The sequence below is a fragment of the Monomorium pharaonis genome, chromosome 3 (genome assembly GCF_013373865.1).
Source record: "Monomorium pharaonis isolate MP-MQ-018 chromosome 3, ASM1337386v2, whole genome shotgun sequence".
In the NCBI taxonomy this organism is placed as follows: Eukaryota; Metazoa; Arthropoda; class Insecta; order Hymenoptera; family Formicidae; genus Monomorium; species Monomorium pharaonis.
The window spans coordinates 14,386,242-14,406,293 of NC_050469.1; the positions used below are offsets into that span (position 1 = coordinate 14,386,242).

Below are 20,052 nucleotides of genomic sequence, written 5' to 3' on the forward strand. Positions count from 1 at the left end.
AAAATGTATAATCTTAAAACAATGTCCTCTTCTTTAAAAAGACATTATTTAATGTATTATATTTCATCGAAAAAAATCTTTGATAAATATTCAAAACTATAGAGATCTAAATGAGTATGATTATATATTTACAATATTTACACAAATATGTACATCACAGAGACTTGACTAAATAATCCTCTTTTTATAACTGCATTATTGTACACGATTCCAATGATTGCATTACATTTTTATCGTTATATAATGAAATTAATTCAGTATCTTCACGATATCATTAGCTGTTTCCCTTACTTCCTAGTAACAAAGAGTATTTTTCTTACATGTATCAAGAATGCTATCTGTTACATGTGCAAAATAAAAATATTTTCTGTCTCCGTGAATGTTTTCTGTCTTGTCATTATAAGTGTAAGCAGCAGCTGCATAAAAACGATAAAAACACTGTTTTGAGAGATGTAATTGACTGTTCTACATCACTAAAGCTTTCGGAAAATTGAACCGTCAAGTACGCACAAATCGAATCACTATGATGGAACAATAGTTACATAGAATATAAGCGTATTCTTTAGTTACGTCGCCTGCGAACTCGCGATATCCTCCACGCGTTCGGCTCTTCGTATTTGTTGTAGAGTGGCTCCAGTCTTTGATTCTTTTTAAACTTGCTAAGTTTAGTTGGATCGCTGAACTTGAAGAATGCAGGTGCAAATTCCACCAGCCACTTCGGATCAATCGTCGTCACTTCTCTCATATATTCCTTGGTAGTTTGCACCAATTCGTGATAGATCACCCATTCCGGCTGGCGATTGAACAATGCACTACTCGGATGAATGTACACCACTTGGCTGTCAACCAACGTTCTGTATCCCTCCTGTGGATCTTTCTTCGCCGCATTTCTGAAAAATCCAGAGCACACAGCTTTCTGTATACGCACTGTGTTCTTACCGGCCGATACTACATCTAATTTATGCCTGTCCATTATGCCCAGCAATTGCTTACGTACATCTTGGGCACGCTTCAATGTCCTTATCTGCACAAAGTTCTCGTAACACCAAGCATTGCTCAGCTTATTGTTTTTCCATGAATTATAAACCGCTAGTAGAGTCAAGTGATCACCCTCAGGTTGATTGAACTTTGCTTTCTTCTGATCGGCTAAGGCCTGTTTGTCCTTCGGTCGATAGAAGACATTTTGTACGGACAACATACTGACGATAGTCAGAATCTCATCAGAGCACTGAAGGTGCACGCTCATAATTAACATTTTTGATAGATTTGGTTCTAGCGGAAATTCCGCCATACGTCGACCCAATCGCGTCAGTAAGCCCTCATTGTCGAGAGCGCTTAAGCTGTGCAACGATTCCAATGCCATAATCAGTGATTCCACTGGTGGCGCATCCATAAAATCAAAATGTAGAAGATCATTGATGCCCATAGTCTTCAGTTGCAACACAGTAGTGGCCAAATTCGTACGCTGTATCTCCGGGACTGGCGTGGGCAGCATTTCGTCTCTATAAGCTCGCTCGGTGTAAAGACGATAACACTTTCCTGGTCCGGTTCTGCCGGCTCTTCCGCTTCTCTGTTTTGCCGCCGCTTGGCTAATCGGCGTCACTATAAGACTGTCCATGCCTGTCTTGGAATTGTAGACTTTCTGTTTAACAAAGCCCGGATCGACGACGTAATATATACCGTCGATCGTCAAGCTGGTTTCGGCGATGTTCGTGGCAATGACGACTTTGCGTGAGCCAGGCGGCGCTGGTTCAAATATTCTAGTTTGCATCTCTGAGGGCAAAGCCGAGTAAACCGGAAGAATAATTAGTTCTGGTACGTCCGGACCCAGAGACTTCATACGTTCGTAAAGGATCTCGCAGGCGGTATCAATCTCCTCCTGACCAGTAAGGAAAAGTAGGATGTCACCTGGCGGTTCACGCAGATGGATCTGCATAACGGTGATCAATGCGGCATCCAGGTAATCAGTCTCTGGTTCCTTCGTGTACATTACCTCGACCTCGAATGTACGGCCGGGTATGGTAAAAATCGGCGCCTCAAAGAAGTACTGCGAGAATTTAACCGCATCTAGAGTAGCGCTGGTGACGATCAGCTTGAGATCAGGTCTACGACCCACTGCCTGCTTCAATAGGCCGAACAGCACATCCGTGTGTATCGTGCGCTCGTGCGCCTCGTCCAACATAATTACCGAATACGTTTTCAAGTCAAGGTCCATCAAGCATTCACGCAGCAACATACCGTCCGTCATATATTTGATGCTGGTCTCCGGCCCGGTGCAATCTTCAAAACGGATGGTATAGCCCACTTCCTGGCCCAAACAGCAGCCAAACTCCTCTGCCACTCTCTTAGCCACGCTCATAGCGGCAACACGTCTTGGCTAAAAAAGAAAAAATAATAAAGAAATCTTTCTTATGTCATCTTATTAAATGTTATCAAGAAAAAATGTATTTATTTAATAAAGGGCATAACGGAGTAAGCAGGTAAAATCTGCCCCTGCACTAATCGAGCTCAAATTGATATCATTAGTTGGCACCCTTGAGATGTAAAACTTCCCCAAATATTAGCTACAAAATTGCATTTTTTGGGGAGTTATAGAAGGGGAAAGAAAAATAAAGAAAGTGGTTTTTTTCGAAAATGGTTGGACCGATTTTAATGAAAAAAAAAAATGTTGTAAACATCGTTTAGACAAGGTTAAGAAAATTTTAAGTAATTTTTGTGGTTAAAAAAAACCCGATAAAAAAATTATTGAATTTTTTATGAATTTTTTGGGGAGTGATAGTTCTGAGATACCACTTTTATATTTTCACAAAAACATCTCTAGATTTTCTTTTTTAACACATATTTTTTTCAAATCAATCGGAGTGGTGGAACATGGTTAAAAATAATAATTCACACCGCGCCGCCGTGCCGCGCCGCGCCGGCTGGGCGACCGCGCCGCGGCGCACAGCGATTGTTGTCATGTTGAACTTACATACTAGTTGCAGTGTTGCAATGTTTAGTTGCTAAGAAAAATTATGATATAATAATATAAATTTTATTATATAAATATTATATGTGTTATTATATTTTATATTATTGTATCATAATTTTTCTTAGCAACTAAACATTGCAACACTGCCAACTAGTATGTAAGTTCAACATGACAACAATCGCCGTGCGCCGCGGCGCGGTGTGAATTATTATTTTTAACCATGTTCCACCACTCCGATTAATTTGAAAAAAATATGTGTTAAAGAAGAAAATCTAGAGATGTTTTTGTGAAAATATAAAAGTGGTATCTCAGAACTATCACTCCCCAAAAAATTCATAAAAAATTCAATAATTTTTTTATCGGTTTTTTTTTTAACCACAAAAATTACTTAAAATTTTCTTAAACTTGTCTAAACGATGTTTACAACATATATTTTTTTCATTAAAATCGGTTCAACCATTTTCTAAAAAAACCACTTTCTTTATTTTTCTTTCCCCCTCCATAACTCCCCCAAAAATGCAATTTTGTAGCTAATATTTGGGGAAGTTTTATATCTCAAGAGTGCCACCTAATGATATCAATTTGAGCTCGATTAGTGCGGGGGCAGATTTCACCTGCTTATTCCGCTATGCCCTTTAGTAATTAATCTCCCCAAAAGGGAGAAAAACTGAAAAATATATAATTTTTAAAAAATATCCTCTTCTGAAAAAAGTATTCAATATATTATACTTTATTGAAAAAGATCTTTGATAAATGTTCAAAAATGTAGTCTATGTATACTTCTAAAGTATAGAATACCTGTGTGCAACCGATTTTGCCGCGCGCGGTGAAACCAGCCTCCGCCAGGTACTGCGTGATCTGCGTCGTCTTGCCCGAGCCGGTCTCCCCGATTACGATCAAGATTTGATTGTCCGTCACGGCTTTCACCAAATCGTCGCGCAGCTTGTAAATCGGCAAGCTCTGACGCTGCTCCAATAGCGTTAAATTGGTCTTCTTGCCGAACGACGACTTCTTACCGCCTATCACGTGCTTCTTCCACTCGGGCAGATCCTGCGTCTGTAAACCGATGCCGCGCATGTTTGCCGCCAGCGTGCGACTCTCTGCGTCTGGCAGTGGGTCTATCCAGTTCTTGTTCAGACCAGTGGGCACGGAATCCATCTCCTGCTCGCGCTGCAACATCTTCTGTTCTCTCCGCTCCTTTGCCAGAGCGCTCTGCATCATCGCCGCCTGCGCTAGCGAGCCGTCCGGATTCTTTACTATCCTCACGGGGCTGAGGTCGCCGAGAGTTCGGCCGTGACCATGCAGGAACGGTGGCTCCTCTTCGACAAGCTCGATCTCTACGTCCTCCTCTTCGTCATCCTCTCGTGGCAGGATTCCAGTCTCCGTGTCGAACTCCGGCAACTCACTTCTGTCGATGCACGACGCGGCCAGCATCTGCTTGATCTCCCACTTCTCTGGCGACGAGAGACGTTGCACGCGCTTCCTCGAATACGTCTCGTCCTCGTCGTAGTTACCCTGAAGCTCCAGCAGAGAGGTAGGTCTGTCCGGATTACGCAAGTGCTTCTCGTCCTCGTCCGCCTTCGCGATCGGTATCACTGGATTTAAATCCTTTCCAGTTTCCTGATCGACGTCCTTCATGCTGAGAGACACCTTCTGCCCACCGACGCTGAGGACCTTCACTAGGACCTTCTGCCCCCGGGAGACCACGTCGCTCGCGTTCGCCACTCGGCCTTCCCGTCTCAATTGAGAGATATGAACCAGGCCCTCCCAACGACGCCTTAAACCTTCCAGCTGGACAAAACAGCCGAACGGCACAATGTTTGCGACCTTGCCGGCGTAAATCTTACCCACCTCCGGCTCTGCGGAGAGTGGAATCTCCTCCGTGGATCTGGATCTGGATCGGTCGCGTTTCCTCGAGTGTCTCGCGTCTCTGCGATCGCGGGCTCCGGGTGAGCCCCTGCGCTCCCGGGACCTGGAGCGTCTTCTGTGCGTTCGGTCGCGCGATCTGTGACGCGTCCGCGACCTGGACCGCGTCCTAGATCTGTGCCGTCTCTCCTTCCGATTCGATGATCTGGATCTGGATCTGTGTCGTTTGGATCTGTCCCTCGATCTGCTCCTGCTTCTCCTTCCTCGTTTACTCTTTTTCTCGTCACTGTCAAGCTTACCGTTATTCTTCTCGGTGTTCGTCGACTTTTTCTTATTAGACGGCGCGAACGCTTCTAGGGAAGCCATAACATCATTGACGATGTCCTCATCCTTGGCGTCGTTGGTCTCGGAATCACGTGGATTTTCATTTGGTAACGCAAGCGCTGGAAACTTCAATGCTAATTCGTCCTGCTTGCTTATAGACTTGGACGGTTTGTCGGTGGACGCTTTCGTCGGTTTCATGTGCTGTATTATCCTGAGAAGATTGGCCATAAAGGAGTCGGAGAACTCCGCTCCGTTCTCAATTAGTACCTTCTTGAACGCGGGAAATGTGTTATTTTTTTCGGCCAGATGTACAATGAACTCAGCCAAGTCCTTGTCGTTCAATCCCAGGTGATTCTCCAACTCCGTGCAGATTTTCGACACCAGAGACAGGTGTTCCAGCTTCGTAACTTCCTCCATCTTTTTCTGCTATGTAGCTCAATGTAGCTACGAGATGCTTCGTAAACACACTTCTTAATTTTTGTTATTGAAATATTTTTGATATGAATTGACACCACAACGGCGTCTAACCTCCAATTAACCTCTTTGCTGTCCGCGCCGTCGCCAGTGCCGCCTACGTCTGTTTTCTTGAAATCTTGAGACATTCGTCACGAAGTTGTATGTCAGTAATGTAGATCTCGTCTATGTATTATTGCGCAAAAAGCTGGCAAGAGCGCAGTCGGTAAGACAGTTGCAATGTTAGTAAACGCGGTGTCACGAGAAAAAAGTGAGGTTTGGTGAGGTTATTCAGTCCGTTTCGTTCAAAAAATTTGGATGCTGTGACGAGTTCAGTTTATTTACGCATAATAAGAAGCTAACAAAACTTCGTTTGAAATGCAGGCTATCGGCGAGCAAAGGGACGAAACCTCGACACTTCGTTCGAATGACAGTGTCAGAATCGAAAATATGCGAACGGAATTGAGAGAGGCTGCCTTGACAAAAAGAAGGGAAGATCGCGTGTCCGCCTGGAACAAGAGTCGCACCAATTTGGGGGAGTGTCCAGGAATTGAATCATTTTCCGTCGAATTCGTCGATGAGAAGTTGAGGCTTCTCAAAAAGAAACGATTGCCCCTCGTGGATTATAGATATTTGCCCAATGCTCTTATTCAGGTATGTAGGTATTTCTCTTTGGAGTAATCTCTTATCAAATGTCTTATAAATTGCGGATTAGATAGCTAGTCGAAAAGTTCAAAATTAAATAAGAGATAATAAAGTCAAGAAGTTAATAATTTGAACTTAAAATTAAAATGTTAGAGTTGAAGTTTAAAATTAAATTGTTTGAAATTAATTAAAGTTAAAAAGTAAATAACTTTTAACTTAGTTAATTTTAAATAAAATTTATTAAATTTTTATTAAAAATGTATATATAAAAAAGAAATATCTCCATAAGACAATATTTCTTTATTATTTTATGTAAACATAATTTACAGATAAAATATTAAATTTATTTGGTCATTTTGTAATTGTTATTTAGAATAATCTAATTTTAAAAATTACAACATTCTAATTTAATGCAATGCTTTTTAAAATTAATTCTTATTTAATTTAATCTTAACACAATTTTTAACTGAGTTTTTTAATCAATTTTTAATTAATAATTACATTAAATTTATATTATAAGTTTAACTTTATTATTAACTTTAACTTTATTTAATTTAAAAAAAATATTTGCTTATTCTGTTTATTGGTTACATAAAAATGCAAGTAGCGAATAATACTACATAATTTCTTACATTTTTTTGTACAGTCGGAAGAAAACATAAATGCCTTTTTAAAAGTGGATCAAAGCTTATCAAGCTTAGTGCGTGACTTGTCCAGTAACAATCCAACTCTTCAATTATATGCAGCCAACTGTTGTTGTAATATTGCTCTGGGAAATACGAAAGCATGCACGGCATTGGGTAAAGCAATTATTTCATATCTGGTTATCAAATTAGAAAGTTTAAATTATGCGTTGCTGGTGAGTTTCTCTAATGTTTCTCTTAAAAATACAATAAAAATGTGTAAAAGACAATGTGACATGAAGTAAACTTTGTTATAAATTTGAAGTATATGTGTTTATGTTTTATTAGGATGTTTGCATTTGGACAATTGGTAATTTAGTTGCAGGAAGTGATAAAGCTTTCTCTATCTTGCATGCGCAACATTGCCTGAAATATATAATTTTACTGTTGCACAATTGCGACGATTCAATTCTTCCTTCTGTAATATATGCACTCTTACATTATGTATATGTGGGATTTTATAAAATATCGTAAGTACATACATCTACTTTTGCACATTATAATACAAAGTAAATAAAATTTACAAAAGAGAATTTTATTCATTTCTAATATTTGCAGAGAAAATGAAATGTCGGAGCTTGCACAAGCTATCATAAAGCGAAATCTGTTATATGAAAATCCGAATTATATTTGGTTATTAGCTTTATTATCTTCTTCATCGATGTGCTCTGGACACTTGCATGTTATTCTGCCACAAGTTGTTGATTATCTTTATTTAACAGTTTCCAATTCAGATGGAATAATTCAAGTCAGCAAGGTTTGTTTTTTTCTTATATTACAAAATTACGATATTTTTACAATATTAAGAATCACATTTGCAATCCTTTTTATTTTAGATTACAGCATCCATACGTATATTAGCTAACACATTGCATAATTCTTGCGAAGATAAAGTGAACGTTCTTTTGAGTAATCCAAAATATTCAAATGAAGATTTGCATCTTTTATTGAATAAATTATTATCGCATCCTTATATGCACATTAGAAGAGAAACTTTGTGGTTAATAGGTAACTATACAATCTTCCTATTTTTTTATATAAAAGATGTAGAATGAGAATAAAATATGTGTGAGAGATCTAATTGTTCTAATAAATTGTTACAGGGAATTTGTATAATCATAGATTGTCTAGTATTGGTAAAAATGTAAGAGATCTTATACCTTTTCTATCAGCACTGAATCAAGCTTTTTCCGCAGTTGAAAATTCTGTATGAATGCCAGTGTATATTAAAACTTAGAATGACATTTTTTTAAATAAAAGGTATATTATGATTATAAAAATTTTAATTTATAAATTATATGACGCAAGTATAAAAATATATTTATAGTCCTTTCATTTTGTAATATACAATATTAAATATTAATATTATTTATCACTGATAAATGATGGAGCATATATATTAAATTTTTTAACATAGTACATTATATATGCTGTTAATATCTCGTAATTAATATACCCTTTTTACAGGTACAAATTTTCTTAATGAGTCCGAAGAAGAATATCGATTTCTTCCTATGTCTTCTATACACGGCACTTTGACGATATTGAAGTATATTTGTCCCATCAAATTCGCCGTTGGATGGTTAGCAGTTTTTAAACATTGATAAAGCAATTGATCGCAAGTACAATGTGACCTGTAAAAAGTTAAACATTTGAGGCCTTACAGAGACAGCTAACAGCTATAGATAATTTTGGAAATTGTTAAGCATGTGTGTGTGTGATGAGAAAGTTTAATAATTAATATTATATAACGTAATATATTTAATTAATATTATATATGTGATTAATTTAAAGACGCACTAAAATTTTTTATTAAAACGAAATAACTATTTTTGTGAATTTTTTTAAAGATCTTACTTAGTGTATAGAGAATAGTTAGTAAGGTTGTATCGGGTTTGCTGAGCTCGTACTTTTATTGGACAAAGATCGTGATTGCGGCAACATCTGAAAAGCATAAGGATTTATCTCATTTCGAAAATTGGGAAATTATGGGGAACTTGAGACTGTAATTCAAAAGCAACCTGTCGATGTGAGGTAAATCGCCTAAATCATGATAGTTTTCGGCTATATCGCCCGTGCCGCACCATTTTGTGCCTGGAGCATATATTTAGCTTTTGTTAGCAAATTTTGCAATTCTGTGAAAATGTGAATGTTTGAAGATTATATAAACGATTAACCTGGTAGAATACCGGAGAATAGAGTTATGGAACTTGCGGCTATGCGGGTTCCTCTGCTCAGTGCATTTGTGGGAGGCAAAGTGGACGTGGCCTCCACCTGTAATCCATCCAACAATTCGCATTGTTGCATGAGTCTCGTTATCTCCTGGAAGGATACTATTTGCGGACGTACAGTCATAGACAAGTTTTGCAAAACTTCTATAGCCTCGGACGGCTCGCTGAAAGAGTCAGTGATGCGTGTCAAAGATTGCGCAAAATTGTAGAAGAAAACTAATTATTAAACATATAGCCGTTAAGAACCGGTTTCAATCCAATCTAATTGAATGGCGGCTTTTATTACTGTAGCGACACCACTTACTATACTTCAATTATATTACAATCGTGTAGTTCATTTCTCGGACCAAGATCGACCACCGCCACTGTCTGCTCGTGATAATAAACAGCTCGTATTTCATCTTTCCTGAGCGCGACAGCGCTTGAGGGAAGGCCGGTCAACCCCTTAAATGTGCTTCTGAAGAACGTTGGCTGCTGAGCGGTTAAGCTACATATTGACACGACGAGGAAAACCGTCAAGCACACCGAATACATCTTTTCCTTCAAACTATTGATCTTTTTTTCGTTTTGTTATGCTATTACTTTAGCGTAACGCGGAGTCCAGATGACTAATAGATAGCGTAAAAAGTTTCCTAAACTAAATTAAGTATTGAAACTAACAAATATACGAAAAATATATTGGAGTCTAGAGTCTACGGAGATCTGCACTCTGAGATTTATGCGTCATTAATCAATAATCGTTGATCTGTTGTAGATGTGGGACATATCTTCGCCCCACTTGTTAATTATTTGAAAATAATATGTGCTTTTAGACAACTGTGCCACAAGGCTGTGTGTCGCATAAACGAATGCGCACAACCCAGCACGTTTGTAATCGTCGCACATTACGTAGTTTTATATTTCCATAAATTCTTCATATCTATATTCAGAATCGTCTTTGCGATGCGCAATATTTTTTATTTCTCTTCATACAAACGAAAAAGTCTATCTAGTTATTTACGGAACTACAACGAACTTTAGAATCTTTTAAAGATTCTAAAACAAGAAAAGAAACACTCATATAATGAATTATTATACCTTCGAAACGTTTACCTCGTACGGAACCGAATATTATTTGGCACATATACAAATTTTTACGGAAGAGAAATTTTATAGAGATATTTTCTAACTTTACACAAAAATGATTTATAAAAAAATGAAGTTAACACCCTTAACTTGATCGATACCGTTCACATTCGCGAGAACCGATGGATTGGTCGAACTTGTCGCACATAAGCGGTGTGTCTATAATTACAACGTGCCCATCCATCGGTCATACATGGACAGACCGGACTAGTAGCCGATCGAAAGACTTGTGTATGACACCCGCATGGTATAACTTCCCTCTCCTCACGATCTTGGGATATAACTTGGTGGTAGCAGCGACAAACGTTAGTGGGGAGACCTACATTCGTAGGACTAGGACGAAGAAAGTGGAACAAAACTGCAGATACTGTAAAGCGATTTCACGCTTTACAGTATCTGCAAGTTCATAGAATTTAAAAAAAAATGGAAGAAAAGGAAAGGGAAAAGCATCAGATTTTCTTGCGATTGCAAAATTTGCTAAAAGACATTTGATATATTTATAAAAATATATATGTATTTTGCATATAAAAATCTAGAAAAACGTAAAACACAATAGTGTCTTAAAAAGCAATAGCGTTAAAAATTTTTTTTAAAAACTTGTAGTTTGTGATATAAAACATAAATTATACGAATTTTTTCGCGGTCTTGTTTATAGAAGAACGTTTTTATATATATATGATGATAATGCTATCAACATGTGCCCACATATTTGGAATGACATTGCAAATTTCACTCTTAGCTCGTGACAAATTATTATGTAATGCTGAGAGATAAATAACGCGCTTCCACTTGACATTTCGAAAAAAAGATGCTAATGAGGCCGACGCTTCTCTATAATTTTGCTCGGTAAACAACGGTGTTTAACAGTGGCCTTGTCTCAAAGAGTGGCACGAAGGGTTTGACTTGGTCGTAGCATTCGCTGGATATTGAACTCCCCCCGTGCGAGTCGTGCTCAACATGATGCTCACAGGAGTTGCGTTAGACAGCTGCAATCTGACTGGACACTGTCTATATCCTGTAATAAAAAATTGAAAAGCATTATAGTCGTGCCGCGTACGAATAACGCATTGCTTATTTCAGTAATACACATGAACTTCGGTGATAGATGATAGAATGGTAATAGAAATAATTTGTTATTACGACTTAAGTATAAGGCAGTTTGAGACCAAGTAATTTGTTATACAAGTAGGTAGAAGTTTTGACTCGATCCTTGGAGTAAATTCTAATTAAGTTCCACATGTTACGATAAGAAATTAACTCTTTTTTTTTAAATACTTTCTGTCACAAAATGCTCAACATTATACCTTTATGATTAACGAACGGAATATTCGTTATCACAAAGTGATTTGCGTGAATCATAATTTCTTCTATGTTGCAATTCGATTTCCGGAATGAATCATAGTAGACTTTCACATTTCACATATTTTTTTAAATGACGAGAAATCAACTTTTCTGACCTGCTAATATCTTCCGCTTTCCAGCTGTTGAGCACTTTGCATAATCATTTGATTAACATATATTTATCGATAAAAGAGAGCTAACAAAGCGATTACTCATGTAATTGCTGAAGCTGTACAATTTGATGGATACAAATATAAAAAATATATTTAAGTACATAGGTAAGAGATTTTTTTAAATACAATACATTTATATACATGAATAATACTGCTTTGTTCGTTAATTTTTCTTGTAAACATAGTAATGAATATTTGCAAGAGGTTGATGACCGGAAAAAAACGTTTCATATAAAAACATATATAAATATATATAAAATATGTCCATATATGTTTATAGTAGTTTCCTTTTTTTGTAAAAGTTTTGTTTGATATAAAAAAATAATAGTCATACTGAAAAGATAGAAACTAATTTAAAAAATAATTTTCGCATTGCTTTTTTTAAAAAAGCTAAGTATGAAAAATTGTCCATATATAATTATATATATTCCGGAATATATATGATTATCTATGGACAATTTTTTAAACTTAGCTTTTTTAAAAAAAGTAATGCAAAAATTATTTTTCAAATCAGTTTCTTTTCAGTATGACTATTATTTTTTTATATCAAACAAAACTTTTAAACAAAAGAAAGGAAACTTATAATATAAACATATATGGACATATTTCACATATATTTATATGTGTTTTTATATGAAACATTTTTCCCGTGATGAAACGAGTGATAGCAGAGACTCGATAGAAATCTTCGATGGAGAAAAGATTCTACCGGCATGGTGAGGCCCGGAGCAATGGCAGCATATAGGGTTGTTGCGCGGCCTTGGGCAAAACTCGACGCTGTGCGGTTCGCCGCAGCGGACGCAGCGTGGTAAGTGCCGGCAATTGGCGGCCATGTGCCAGAAACCCTGACACCGGTAACATTGTAACACGCTGTCCATCGTTTGAGATGCGTTGGCCCGGTGCGCTTCTAGGATATTGCTCCCGTCGTTCACCGGTACGTATCGCGAGGGTAAACCGGACGAGAATGCGGTACTGCCGCAGCCGTTGCCACGCCACCAGCGTTCTGGAATGGCACTGAAACGAGCCACCTCGAAAAAGTTCAGACCTTGACGCAGCAAGGCTTCGTAATGTCCCGCGTCAAAAACCTAAAACAACATAAAAGAACAAAAATTTCCTAAACCTGAATTACCTGATTTTTTGTGTAAGCCAAAAACATATTAAATCAATCTTTTAAAACATTGATTTTATGTAGATTTTATAAATATTATGACTTGGAAATGTTCTTGAATTGTTATTCCTCAACCTAATATTTTTAAATTTTACAGTGGAGAAATATTATTTTTATATTCAAAAATTTTTATACTCAAATATTTTTCATAATAACATTGTATACAAAATTAAGAACTATATATATTTAAAAACGTTACATGTTATAGAATATTATTGCATAATAATAACGTTGTTTACTAGGTTCCTCTATGTATTATTTAATCTTTTTTTTTATCGGCGAACAAAGATAAATTGATACATGGGGCACTCGGATATTTCTTAACACAGTAAAGAAAGATAAAAATGATATATAGTTTTTAACTGTCAATTTTCATATTTGCAATATGTTATATTTGTTCATATTTTAAGCAATTATGTACGACTTGTTTCGTTCTTTATCTTCACATTTGTCTTAGTTTTTTATTATAAATATTACTGACTGCTAATGAGACGTTTGGAAAGTTGACTTTCAAAACCGGTTAAGCGCATACCTTATTAGCTACTTTACAGAACTCCATTATGAGAACTGGTTTACGAATTTAAATAATGATGCAGTCTGCGTATTTCAATTGACATGTTCATATTAAATTTTATGTCCGATAGGAAATAATTGTTTTATTGTTGTAAACTGATGTATTTGTATTCTCAAAATAGAGATGATAAGGTGTTATTAGGCGAATTAAAGTAGAAAATAAGCACCTCTACTCGAACAAAATGTCGAGTACGCTCGACATTTCCAGCGACTATTCCCTGCTTCGTTAGAGCCGAATTTATATCCTGCAAAGGTATAGCCCATGGCACATCTTTCAGAAGCACGGCTTGGCGATATCGGGAATCTCTTGCCGAGAATCGCGCTACCTGATGGAAGTATAAAATACGAATCAAAAGATATTTTAAATTTTACTTATGATTTCAATATATTATTTTATTAAAAATTGGCATAAAAAATTAGCGATATAGCTTCAAAAGCAAATAATAATAATGATAATAAATACTTGATTATGAAACAGAGAATAGAGAAAGAAAATAGACAACAAAATACACGAGTTTCTATACGATATCTCTTATATCTCTAATGCGTTTCGAGGCGTCGCGTCGGATAGAATTAGCAAGTAAATGTCATACTTACTTGTACGGGTCCTCCAAACACTCGAGCCAAGTTGCCGCGTTGCAAAAGTTTCTCGGCATCGTTTTCTCGTACGAAAGCGGCTATAAGACCACATGGAGTCTCAGAGACACGCCACGTTGACAGCGGTTCGGAAGCGGCAATAGCTTCCTCCAAGTGAGATTGCAGCAGTTCGCAATCTAAACAAGAAACAAATATTTGAACTGAAAGTGAATGGAATTTTAGATGTATGCTGCTTAATTGTTCAAATGTTTTTACGCTTTTAGTCGATATACATTTTATATAATTTTGATAATTAGATGTTACGGTAATTATCTCATCACTAATTAAATTGAATAAATTAGCATCTGATGGACTATAAATTAAATCGCGTAACGTAGTTCCTATCTTCAAAATGCGACAAATATTGCATGTCCCACCTGGGACTCTATGCTCGTGATCTTGAAGGCCGCCGGCACGCGAAATGTATAAAGAACAGGTAAACTGTGTCTGCCGCTGTGTATCTGGAACTTCATCATGCGATGTTGCACTTAAATGTCGTTTATCTGCTTGGTTATTGTCTTCGATCTTGCTTTGCGATGAAGAGTTTTCCGTGGCCTTCTTCTCCATCGTGCGCGCCACGTATTCGTGACTGTAACTTGAATTTATGCACACAGATAAAATCAATTTTATACACGATTTTTATTAGAATGTGTGTGTGTGTAAGCTAAAAAAATTAACGCTTAAAATTGATAGTTTGTAAAACTACTTAATAAATGTTATGAAAATGTTAGACAAGAACTTAAACGTTTCAACGTTTTTTCTATTAGTTAAAAATATCGTTTTATACGAAACATATTTCGACTTTTTAAAATTTAATTTAAGGAAATGTTAAAATACAGACGTTATGAAATATTTTTATTAAATATTAACAAAAATTTTTAACGTTGATTTTTTTCAAAATTGATTTTTAACAAGTAGATGAAAGTTATCGATGCCGTAGGTATTTGTTTAAGAAAACCTAATGGTATAATATATATCGGTCCTGGCTAGTCTCCTCTAATCACAAGCAGATCGCATTTTAATAGAGAGAAAGGGATAATTTTCTTCGACTCGGAACGTTACTGCATAAATATTTTATTGTCACTAACGACTACGCTAGTAACAACATATTGTAGTAATGTGGAACTATTTAGATCATGATTGAGGCAGTATAACGGTTACGCCTGCCGGCATAAATAATTTGTCGCTCTTATGGTCATTATTTATAGGTCATTATTGCGGCGATCATTACTGCAGGTGTATATTTACGCATCGACAACTACGTTCCGTTTTTAATCCCTCTCCTTCTGTTATCGGGACCTTGTATCGCAGTAATTTTCTATTTTTTCCCGAAGCGCAGTTATTTAAAGATTGAACAAAGAGAAAAAACATGGAAAAACCCGAGACCCGAAGCAAAAATAAAAATCGAAGCGTAAATCGAAGTAAAGGGGAGAGTGATAGAAACGTAAACAAAGTCAGCGTTGTTTTTTCGTAATATTTTCGTTGTGACTGCCTTTTAAAACTTCACGCTCGAAGAAATCACTTTTTTAAATCTGCAATTACGATAGAGGCTCGTCGCGTTTTTTTGCGCGATTATAAAATAGGAACGTAATCGGAAAGAGAGTCACGATCGCTCGAGGCTCGGCCGACCGGCAAGTTTGGATCGAGGCGGACGCGGCGGCGAGTTGGATCCGCCTGGGAAACGATGTCGATTTACCTTGGTCTCGTCGTTGGCGCGATAGAACGCAGCTCGAGTATCGGGAGGAACAGGGAGGAAAATGCGGCCCATGCTGACGCGGCCCAGGCGCCATTCGTCTCACCCAAATCGCCTCGCTTCACGACGATGATTCTCGGCAATTCATTCAGCGTCAACTTCGCGCCGCCTTCGCTTCTACGTTTTGAAGCTTATTACGCGAAGAAAACATCAAAAGCGCTGTTTTACACACGTAATTTATTTAGACGGCGAAAAAGAAACGGTCGACTATTAGGGTGAAGTCCCATGGAGCGGATTACGCGAAACGAGCGGATCACCAATCACAGTATACCGTTTCGACGGAATCTTTTTGAAAGAGTTCTATCAGAATGATCCGTGATTGGTCATCCGGTCGTTCCGCTTCCGCGTAATCCGCTCCATGGAACTTCACCCTTTAGTGTTCTTACTTGAAAATGTTGTTCTTACTTGAAAATTTTGGGAAAAACATTTTTTTCCGTTTCTTCTTGCCGTATTTATTACAGTACTTTATTTATCTTTATTGTCATATAGTTTTGAAATTTCTTTTATATTTAAGAACGTTATTAAATAATTAATTGAATCCGTTTATTATTGTTATCATTACAATATTTTTTATATTAAAAAAAAACAATAAAAACTTGGCGATAAAAACCGGAGAGGAGAATGATAAAAGCGTAAACAGCTAGAACAATAAAAGCCCATTAATGCTTCTTTTATGTTCCATTGTTCGAATTTTCGCTTTCTAGAAGTTGTCTTTATGCTTTGTCTCCTTACTCGTCTCCTACATACTTTTACTTACGCTCCGATTTTCACTTTTGCAAACATTTTTTTTCTTTTATATTTAAAAAAATTAAGCAAACACATGCACACGCACATCCCACACAGCACACATATGTTTCAGAAAGCTTTCTGAAAGATATCTCAAAGATACCTTTTATCAGATATCTTTCAGAAAACTTTCTGAAAGATGTGCTGTATGGGATATAAATACCTCGTCATTATTTTTTAAAATATTTTTCGAAAAAAAAATGGAAAGAATTTTTTTTTCTCGATTTTATTTTTGTAGAAAATTAAAAATGTCCTAATTGTGACAAACATTGCGTTATAAAGTATAATATTGTAGTATATATTGCCATATGCAGTATAATATTGCCATGAGCGTTTGATCCAAAGTGTTTATTTCGAACGAACATGATCCAAAGCGAACATTTTTAAACAGAGTAAATCGATTAATCGAAACTGTTGAAATCTCACGGATCGATAACGTTGCTCTCTAATTTTATCAATGTCGGTAATACGACAATCTTTTAGCCAACTGCAGTTGTTTGCTGCTGTGTCAGTGTGTATCAATGCACAGTTCAGAGAGCGCTCACATTCGGCGGAGTATGGAGTTCAGTGGAATTCAAAGCATTCATTGGCATTCATGCTGATTCGTGTCCTGTTGTTAATAGCGTAATTGTGAAACAAGACAGCGAGTGAAGTCGAATGTTACTTTAATTACAGTATTCCAGTGATAGGTTCCTCAACACGGCGTCAAAATGATGATGGACTATTTTGTGACGAACAATTCCTTAGCGCCCGCACCCATGGGAATACAAAGTACCGCGGGTGCGGTGCCCGTGAAAAACGATAAAGGTTAGCTTATTAAAGTCACTGGCCCGTATTCGGAACGCGCTAACAAAAATGTTAGCGCGTTCTGAATACGGACCACTATTAATATCTCTCTTCGTTTACGCGCTTTTTTTCTTTAGAAGAAATTTTAGCAATTTTTAAAAATGTTTTATGAATTCAAAAATAAAAACAAAGCATCGAAGCATAATTTAAATGGTCTCTGTCATAGCACAAGATGCGTTTACAAAGAATATAGTTAATTACTTTGTTGTGTACTCCTGATATATTTACGCTTATCCTTTATTAAGCAGATATAAAAAAATAATTACCATTTTATAATTATTTATTTATTTATGTCTACTATAATTTGTAAATTTATAGATTACATATGTTGCCTAGTTAAAATACAATTGTTTGTATGATAAAAATAATCGATGAAATATTTACAGCAAAATATTAAAAAATAGAAGGTAATTTTTGTTTGTAATGAAGAAAAGAGATATTTGCGTTATTTTATAAAAAATATCTTTGCTTCCATCTTATTTTAAGGACATTTGTTTTATTTTTTATTCTTCAGTGTTTATAATGCCATTTATATTTTCTTAGCATATTGGAATTTCTGAAGAACTGTTTTGCATTTACAGGAGAATTATCTATGAAGAAGGTGAAGGTACATCGTTACGTTTCTGGTAAGCGACCAGATTATGCAGCGGTGAGTTCGGACGAAGAGTCAGAAGATGAGGACTTCCTCGAGAAGCGCGTGCACAAGAGCTACGACGACAACGAGATCGTCGCGGATGTCAGTTCGCACTCGTACACAAGAGGTAGAGACGAGGATGATCCGCGTCTGCGAAGATTAACGCGACAGCAGAAGGAGGCGCCAACTGAGGTGCGAGTGGAGAGACACAGACACATTCACGAGCCCGAGCTCATAGAGATAGAGTTAGAGAGAACGCGAGAAAGGATCAAATTGGAAAGTTCTGATTCATCTGAGGATGAGGAATTGTCAGATTCTGAAATCGAGAAACGACGAGAGGCCCTGAAGCAACGAGTGCTATCTAGGAAGGAAACGGAGGAAGAACTGATACAGGGCGAGGAGGAAGACAGATCGGGCGAGAGCTCAGAGGAGAGTTCGGAATACGAGGAATACACGGACTCCGAAGAGGAGACTGGACCGCGATTGAAACCGGTGTTCGTTCGCAAGAAGGACAGAATTACAGTGATGGAAAAGGAGAAGGAGGCAATGCGGCAAAAGCAAGCGGAAATCGAGGCCAAGAAAGCGGCCGAGGAACGAAAAAGGCAAACTTTGAGGCTGGTGGAAGAGACGGTGCGGAAGGAGACACAGATCGGCAATAAAGGTAACACCGAGCAGGAGAACAAGCTGAACGATGTTTGCACGGATGATGAAAACGATGAGGTAGAATACGAAGCGTGGAAGCTACGTGAACTTAAAAGGATAAAACGAGATCGCGAAGAAAGGGAACAGCTCGAGAAGGAACGTCTAGAAATCGAGCGTATTCGTAATATGACCGAAGAAGAACGAAGGCAAGAGGCGCGACTGAATCCCAAGGTAATCACCAATAAGGCGGCCAAAGGAAAGTACAAGTTCTTGCAAAAATACTATCATCGTGGTGCGTTCTACTTGGACAAAGACGATACTATATTTAAACGTGACTTCTCCGGCGCGACTTTAGAGGACCATTTCGACAAGACTATTCTACCAAAAGTCATGCAGGTGAAAAATTTCGGACGCAGCGGCAGAACCAAGTACACTCATTTGGTAGATCAGGACACAACACAGTTTGATTCACCTTGGATATCAGAGACAGCTCAAAATATCAAATTCCATAGTCATCAAGCGGCGGGAATGAAGCAAGTCTTTGATCGACCTTCCTTGAAAAAGAGGAAAGCTGAAAATTAAATAGTATAAATACTAACGAACCACACTTTTTATTATCATTTTATTTCTTTTTTTCATTTAGCAGTTATATAACATTGTATCGTAACATTTATAAACAAATTCGGTATCACTTGGCAAATATATATAATTCACTTATTTAGGAGATACATGGACATATATATATATATATATATTATATATATATATATATATATATATATATATATATATATATATATATATATATATATATATATAGGTTCTAATTAGAATCGGTTTGTATCACATTACTAGCTTGTTCTTTTACATGGAATTACATGCATATAAAAATATTAATTTTATCAAATATATAACTGTTATGGAAGAAATGCTGTCCTTTCTTTATCTTAAAACTACTGGAACGTCAAACTAATGCATCTTTGTATAATTAATTTTAAAAATGTATATAAACTAGAAACGAGAGAAAAATCATTATACATAATTTCAAAAATATCAATTAGAAATTTGAAGAGCAAATTAAATATATTCTTATGATACAATTCTTATATTTTTGTAATATATCAGTCATTGGGCTGGTGCAAAAAAAAGTTTATCAAGATAAAAACAAAATATTCTAAGGCCTTGTCTACAATAAAGATTTA

At 36.8% G+C, this 20,052-nt stretch overlaps 5 protein-coding genes across 8 annotated transcripts; 2 read left to right on the forward strand and 3 right to left on the reverse strand.

The window, feature by feature from the left end:
• Positions 1 to 107: 107 nt before the first annotated feature.
• Positions 108 to 5,747, reverse strand: LOC105833335 (ATP-dependent RNA helicase DHX8). 2 transcript variants are annotated; one of them, XM_012675001.3, is made up of 3 exons: positions 3,770 to 5,747; positions 998 to 2,377; positions 693 to 890 (listed from the first exon to the last, which is right to left on the reverse strand). In XM_012675001.3, the coding sequence occupies exons 1-3, from the start codon at positions 5,576 to 5,578 to the stop codon at positions 843 to 845; spliced, it is 3,237 nt and encodes a 1,078-aa protein (XP_012530455.1). In that variant the 5' UTR covers positions 5,579 to 5,747; the 3' UTR covers positions 693 to 842. The 2 variants fall into 2 exon arrangements, with proteins under 2 accessions (XP_012530454.1, XP_012530455.1); XM_012675000.3 differs by having other exon boundaries at positions 108 to 2,377.
• A 95-nt stretch (positions 5,748 to 5,842) lies between these two features.
• LOC105833337 lies at positions 5,843 to 8,747 on the forward strand. Of its 3 annotated transcripts, none has more exons than XM_012675004.3 (8): positions 5,843 to 5,908; positions 5,999 to 6,268; positions 6,906 to 7,118; positions 7,231 to 7,412; positions 7,501 to 7,699; positions 7,779 to 7,950; positions 8,046 to 8,202; positions 8,410 to 8,747. In XM_012675004.3, exons 2-7 carry the CDS (start codon positions 6,065 to 6,067, stop codon positions 8,153 to 8,155), a joined length of 1,080 nt encoding a protein of 359 aa, XP_012530458.1. In that variant the 5' UTR covers positions 5,843 to 5,908; positions 5,999 to 6,064; the 3' UTR covers positions 8,156 to 8,202; positions 8,410 to 8,747. The 3 variants fall into 3 exon arrangements, with proteins under 3 accessions (XP_012530458.1, XP_012530459.1, XP_012530457.1); XM_012675005.3 differs by having other exon boundaries at positions 5,878 to 5,895; XM_012675003.3 differs by having other exon boundaries at positions 5,892 to 6,268.
• LOC105833340 lies at positions 8,265 to 10,710 on the reverse strand. Its single transcript, XM_012675009.3, has 5 exons — positions 9,478 to 10,710; positions 9,120 to 9,337; positions 8,964 to 9,036; positions 8,800 to 8,886; positions 8,265 to 8,576 (listed from the first exon to the last, which is right to left on the reverse strand). Exons 1-5 carry the CDS (start codon positions 9,705 to 9,707, stop codon positions 8,390 to 8,392), a joined length of 795 nt encoding a protein of 264 aa, XP_012530463.1. The 5' UTR covers positions 9,708 to 10,710; the 3' UTR covers positions 8,265 to 8,389.
• A 124-nt stretch (positions 10,711 to 10,834) lies between these two features.
• LOC105833339 lies at positions 10,835 to 14,912 on the reverse strand. The gene is made up of 5 exons (XM_028192826.2): positions 14,567 to 14,912; positions 14,151 to 14,326; positions 13,721 to 13,879; positions 12,522 to 12,897; positions 10,835 to 11,313 (listed from the first exon to the last, which is right to left on the reverse strand). Exons 1-5 carry the CDS (start codon positions 14,754 to 14,756, stop codon positions 11,159 to 11,161), a joined length of 1,056 nt encoding a protein of 351 aa, XP_028048627.1. The 5' UTR covers positions 14,757 to 14,912; the 3' UTR covers positions 10,835 to 11,158.
• A 2,023-nt stretch (positions 14,913 to 16,935) lies between these two features.
• Positions 16,936 to 19,779, forward strand: LOC105833341 (microfibrillar-associated protein 1). The gene is made up of 2 exons (XM_012675011.3): positions 16,936 to 17,535; positions 18,156 to 19,779. The coding sequence occupies exons 1-2, from the start codon at positions 17,439 to 17,441 to the stop codon at positions 19,430 to 19,432; spliced, it is 1,374 nt and encodes a 457-aa protein (XP_012530465.1). The 5' UTR covers positions 16,936 to 17,438; the 3' UTR covers positions 19,433 to 19,779.
• Positions 19,780 to 20,052: the final 273 nt, after the last annotated feature.

Bases quoted from the DNA above. Each gene is read 5' to 3' on its own strand.
- LOC105833335 (XM_012675000.3), bottom strand. From the start codon at position 5,578: ATGGAGGAAGTTACGAAGCTGGAACACCTGTCTCTGGTGTCGAAAATC. The intron at 2,378-3,769 runs GTATTCTATACT...TTTCTTTTTTAG, and splicing joins GCAAAATCGGTTGCACACAG to CCAAGACGTGTTGCCGCTAT.
- LOC105833337 (XM_012675003.3), top strand. From the start codon at position 5,993: ATGCAGGCTATCGGCGAGCAAAGGGACGAAACCTCGACACTTCGTTCG. The intron at 6,269-6,905 runs GTATGTAGGTAT...TTTTTTGTACAG, and splicing joins TGCCCAATGCTCTTATTCAG to TCGGAAGAAAACATAAATGC. The intron at 7,700-7,778 runs GTTTGTTTTTTT...TTTTTATTTTAG, and splicing joins GAATAATTCAAGTCAGCAAG to ATTACAGCATCCATACGTAT.
- LOC105833340 (XM_012675009.3), bottom strand. From the start codon at position 9,707: ATGTATTCGGTGTGCTTGACGGTTTTCCTCGTCGTGTCAATATGTAGC. The intron at 9,338-9,477 runs GTAAGTGGTGTC...TGACTCTTTCAG, and splicing joins TGTAATATAATTGAAGTATA to CGAGCCGTCCGAGGCTATAG. The intron at 8,887-8,963 runs GTTGCTTTTGAA...TATGCTTTTCAG, and splicing joins GATTTACCTCACATCGACAG to ATGTTGCCGCAATCACGATC.
- LOC105833339 (XM_028192826.2), bottom strand. From the start codon at position 14,756: ATGGAGAAGAAGGCCACGGAAAACTCTTCATCGCAAAGCAAGATCGAA. The intron at 14,327-14,566 runs GTGGGACATGCA...TTTCTTGTTTAG, and splicing joins TCACGAGCATAGAGTCCCAG to ATTGCGAACTGCTGCAATCT. The intron at 11,314-12,521 runs GTAGAATCTTTT...TTTTTATTACAG, and splicing joins CTCCGGGCCTCACCATGCCG to GATATAGACAGTGTCCAGTC.
- LOC105833341 (XM_012675011.3), top strand. From the start codon at position 17,439: ATGATGATGGACTATTTTGTGACGAACAATTCCTTAGCGCCCGCACCC. The intron at 17,536-18,155 runs GTTAGCTTATTA...TTGCATTTACAG, and splicing joins GCCCGTGAAAAACGATAAAG to GAGAATTATCTATGAAGAAG.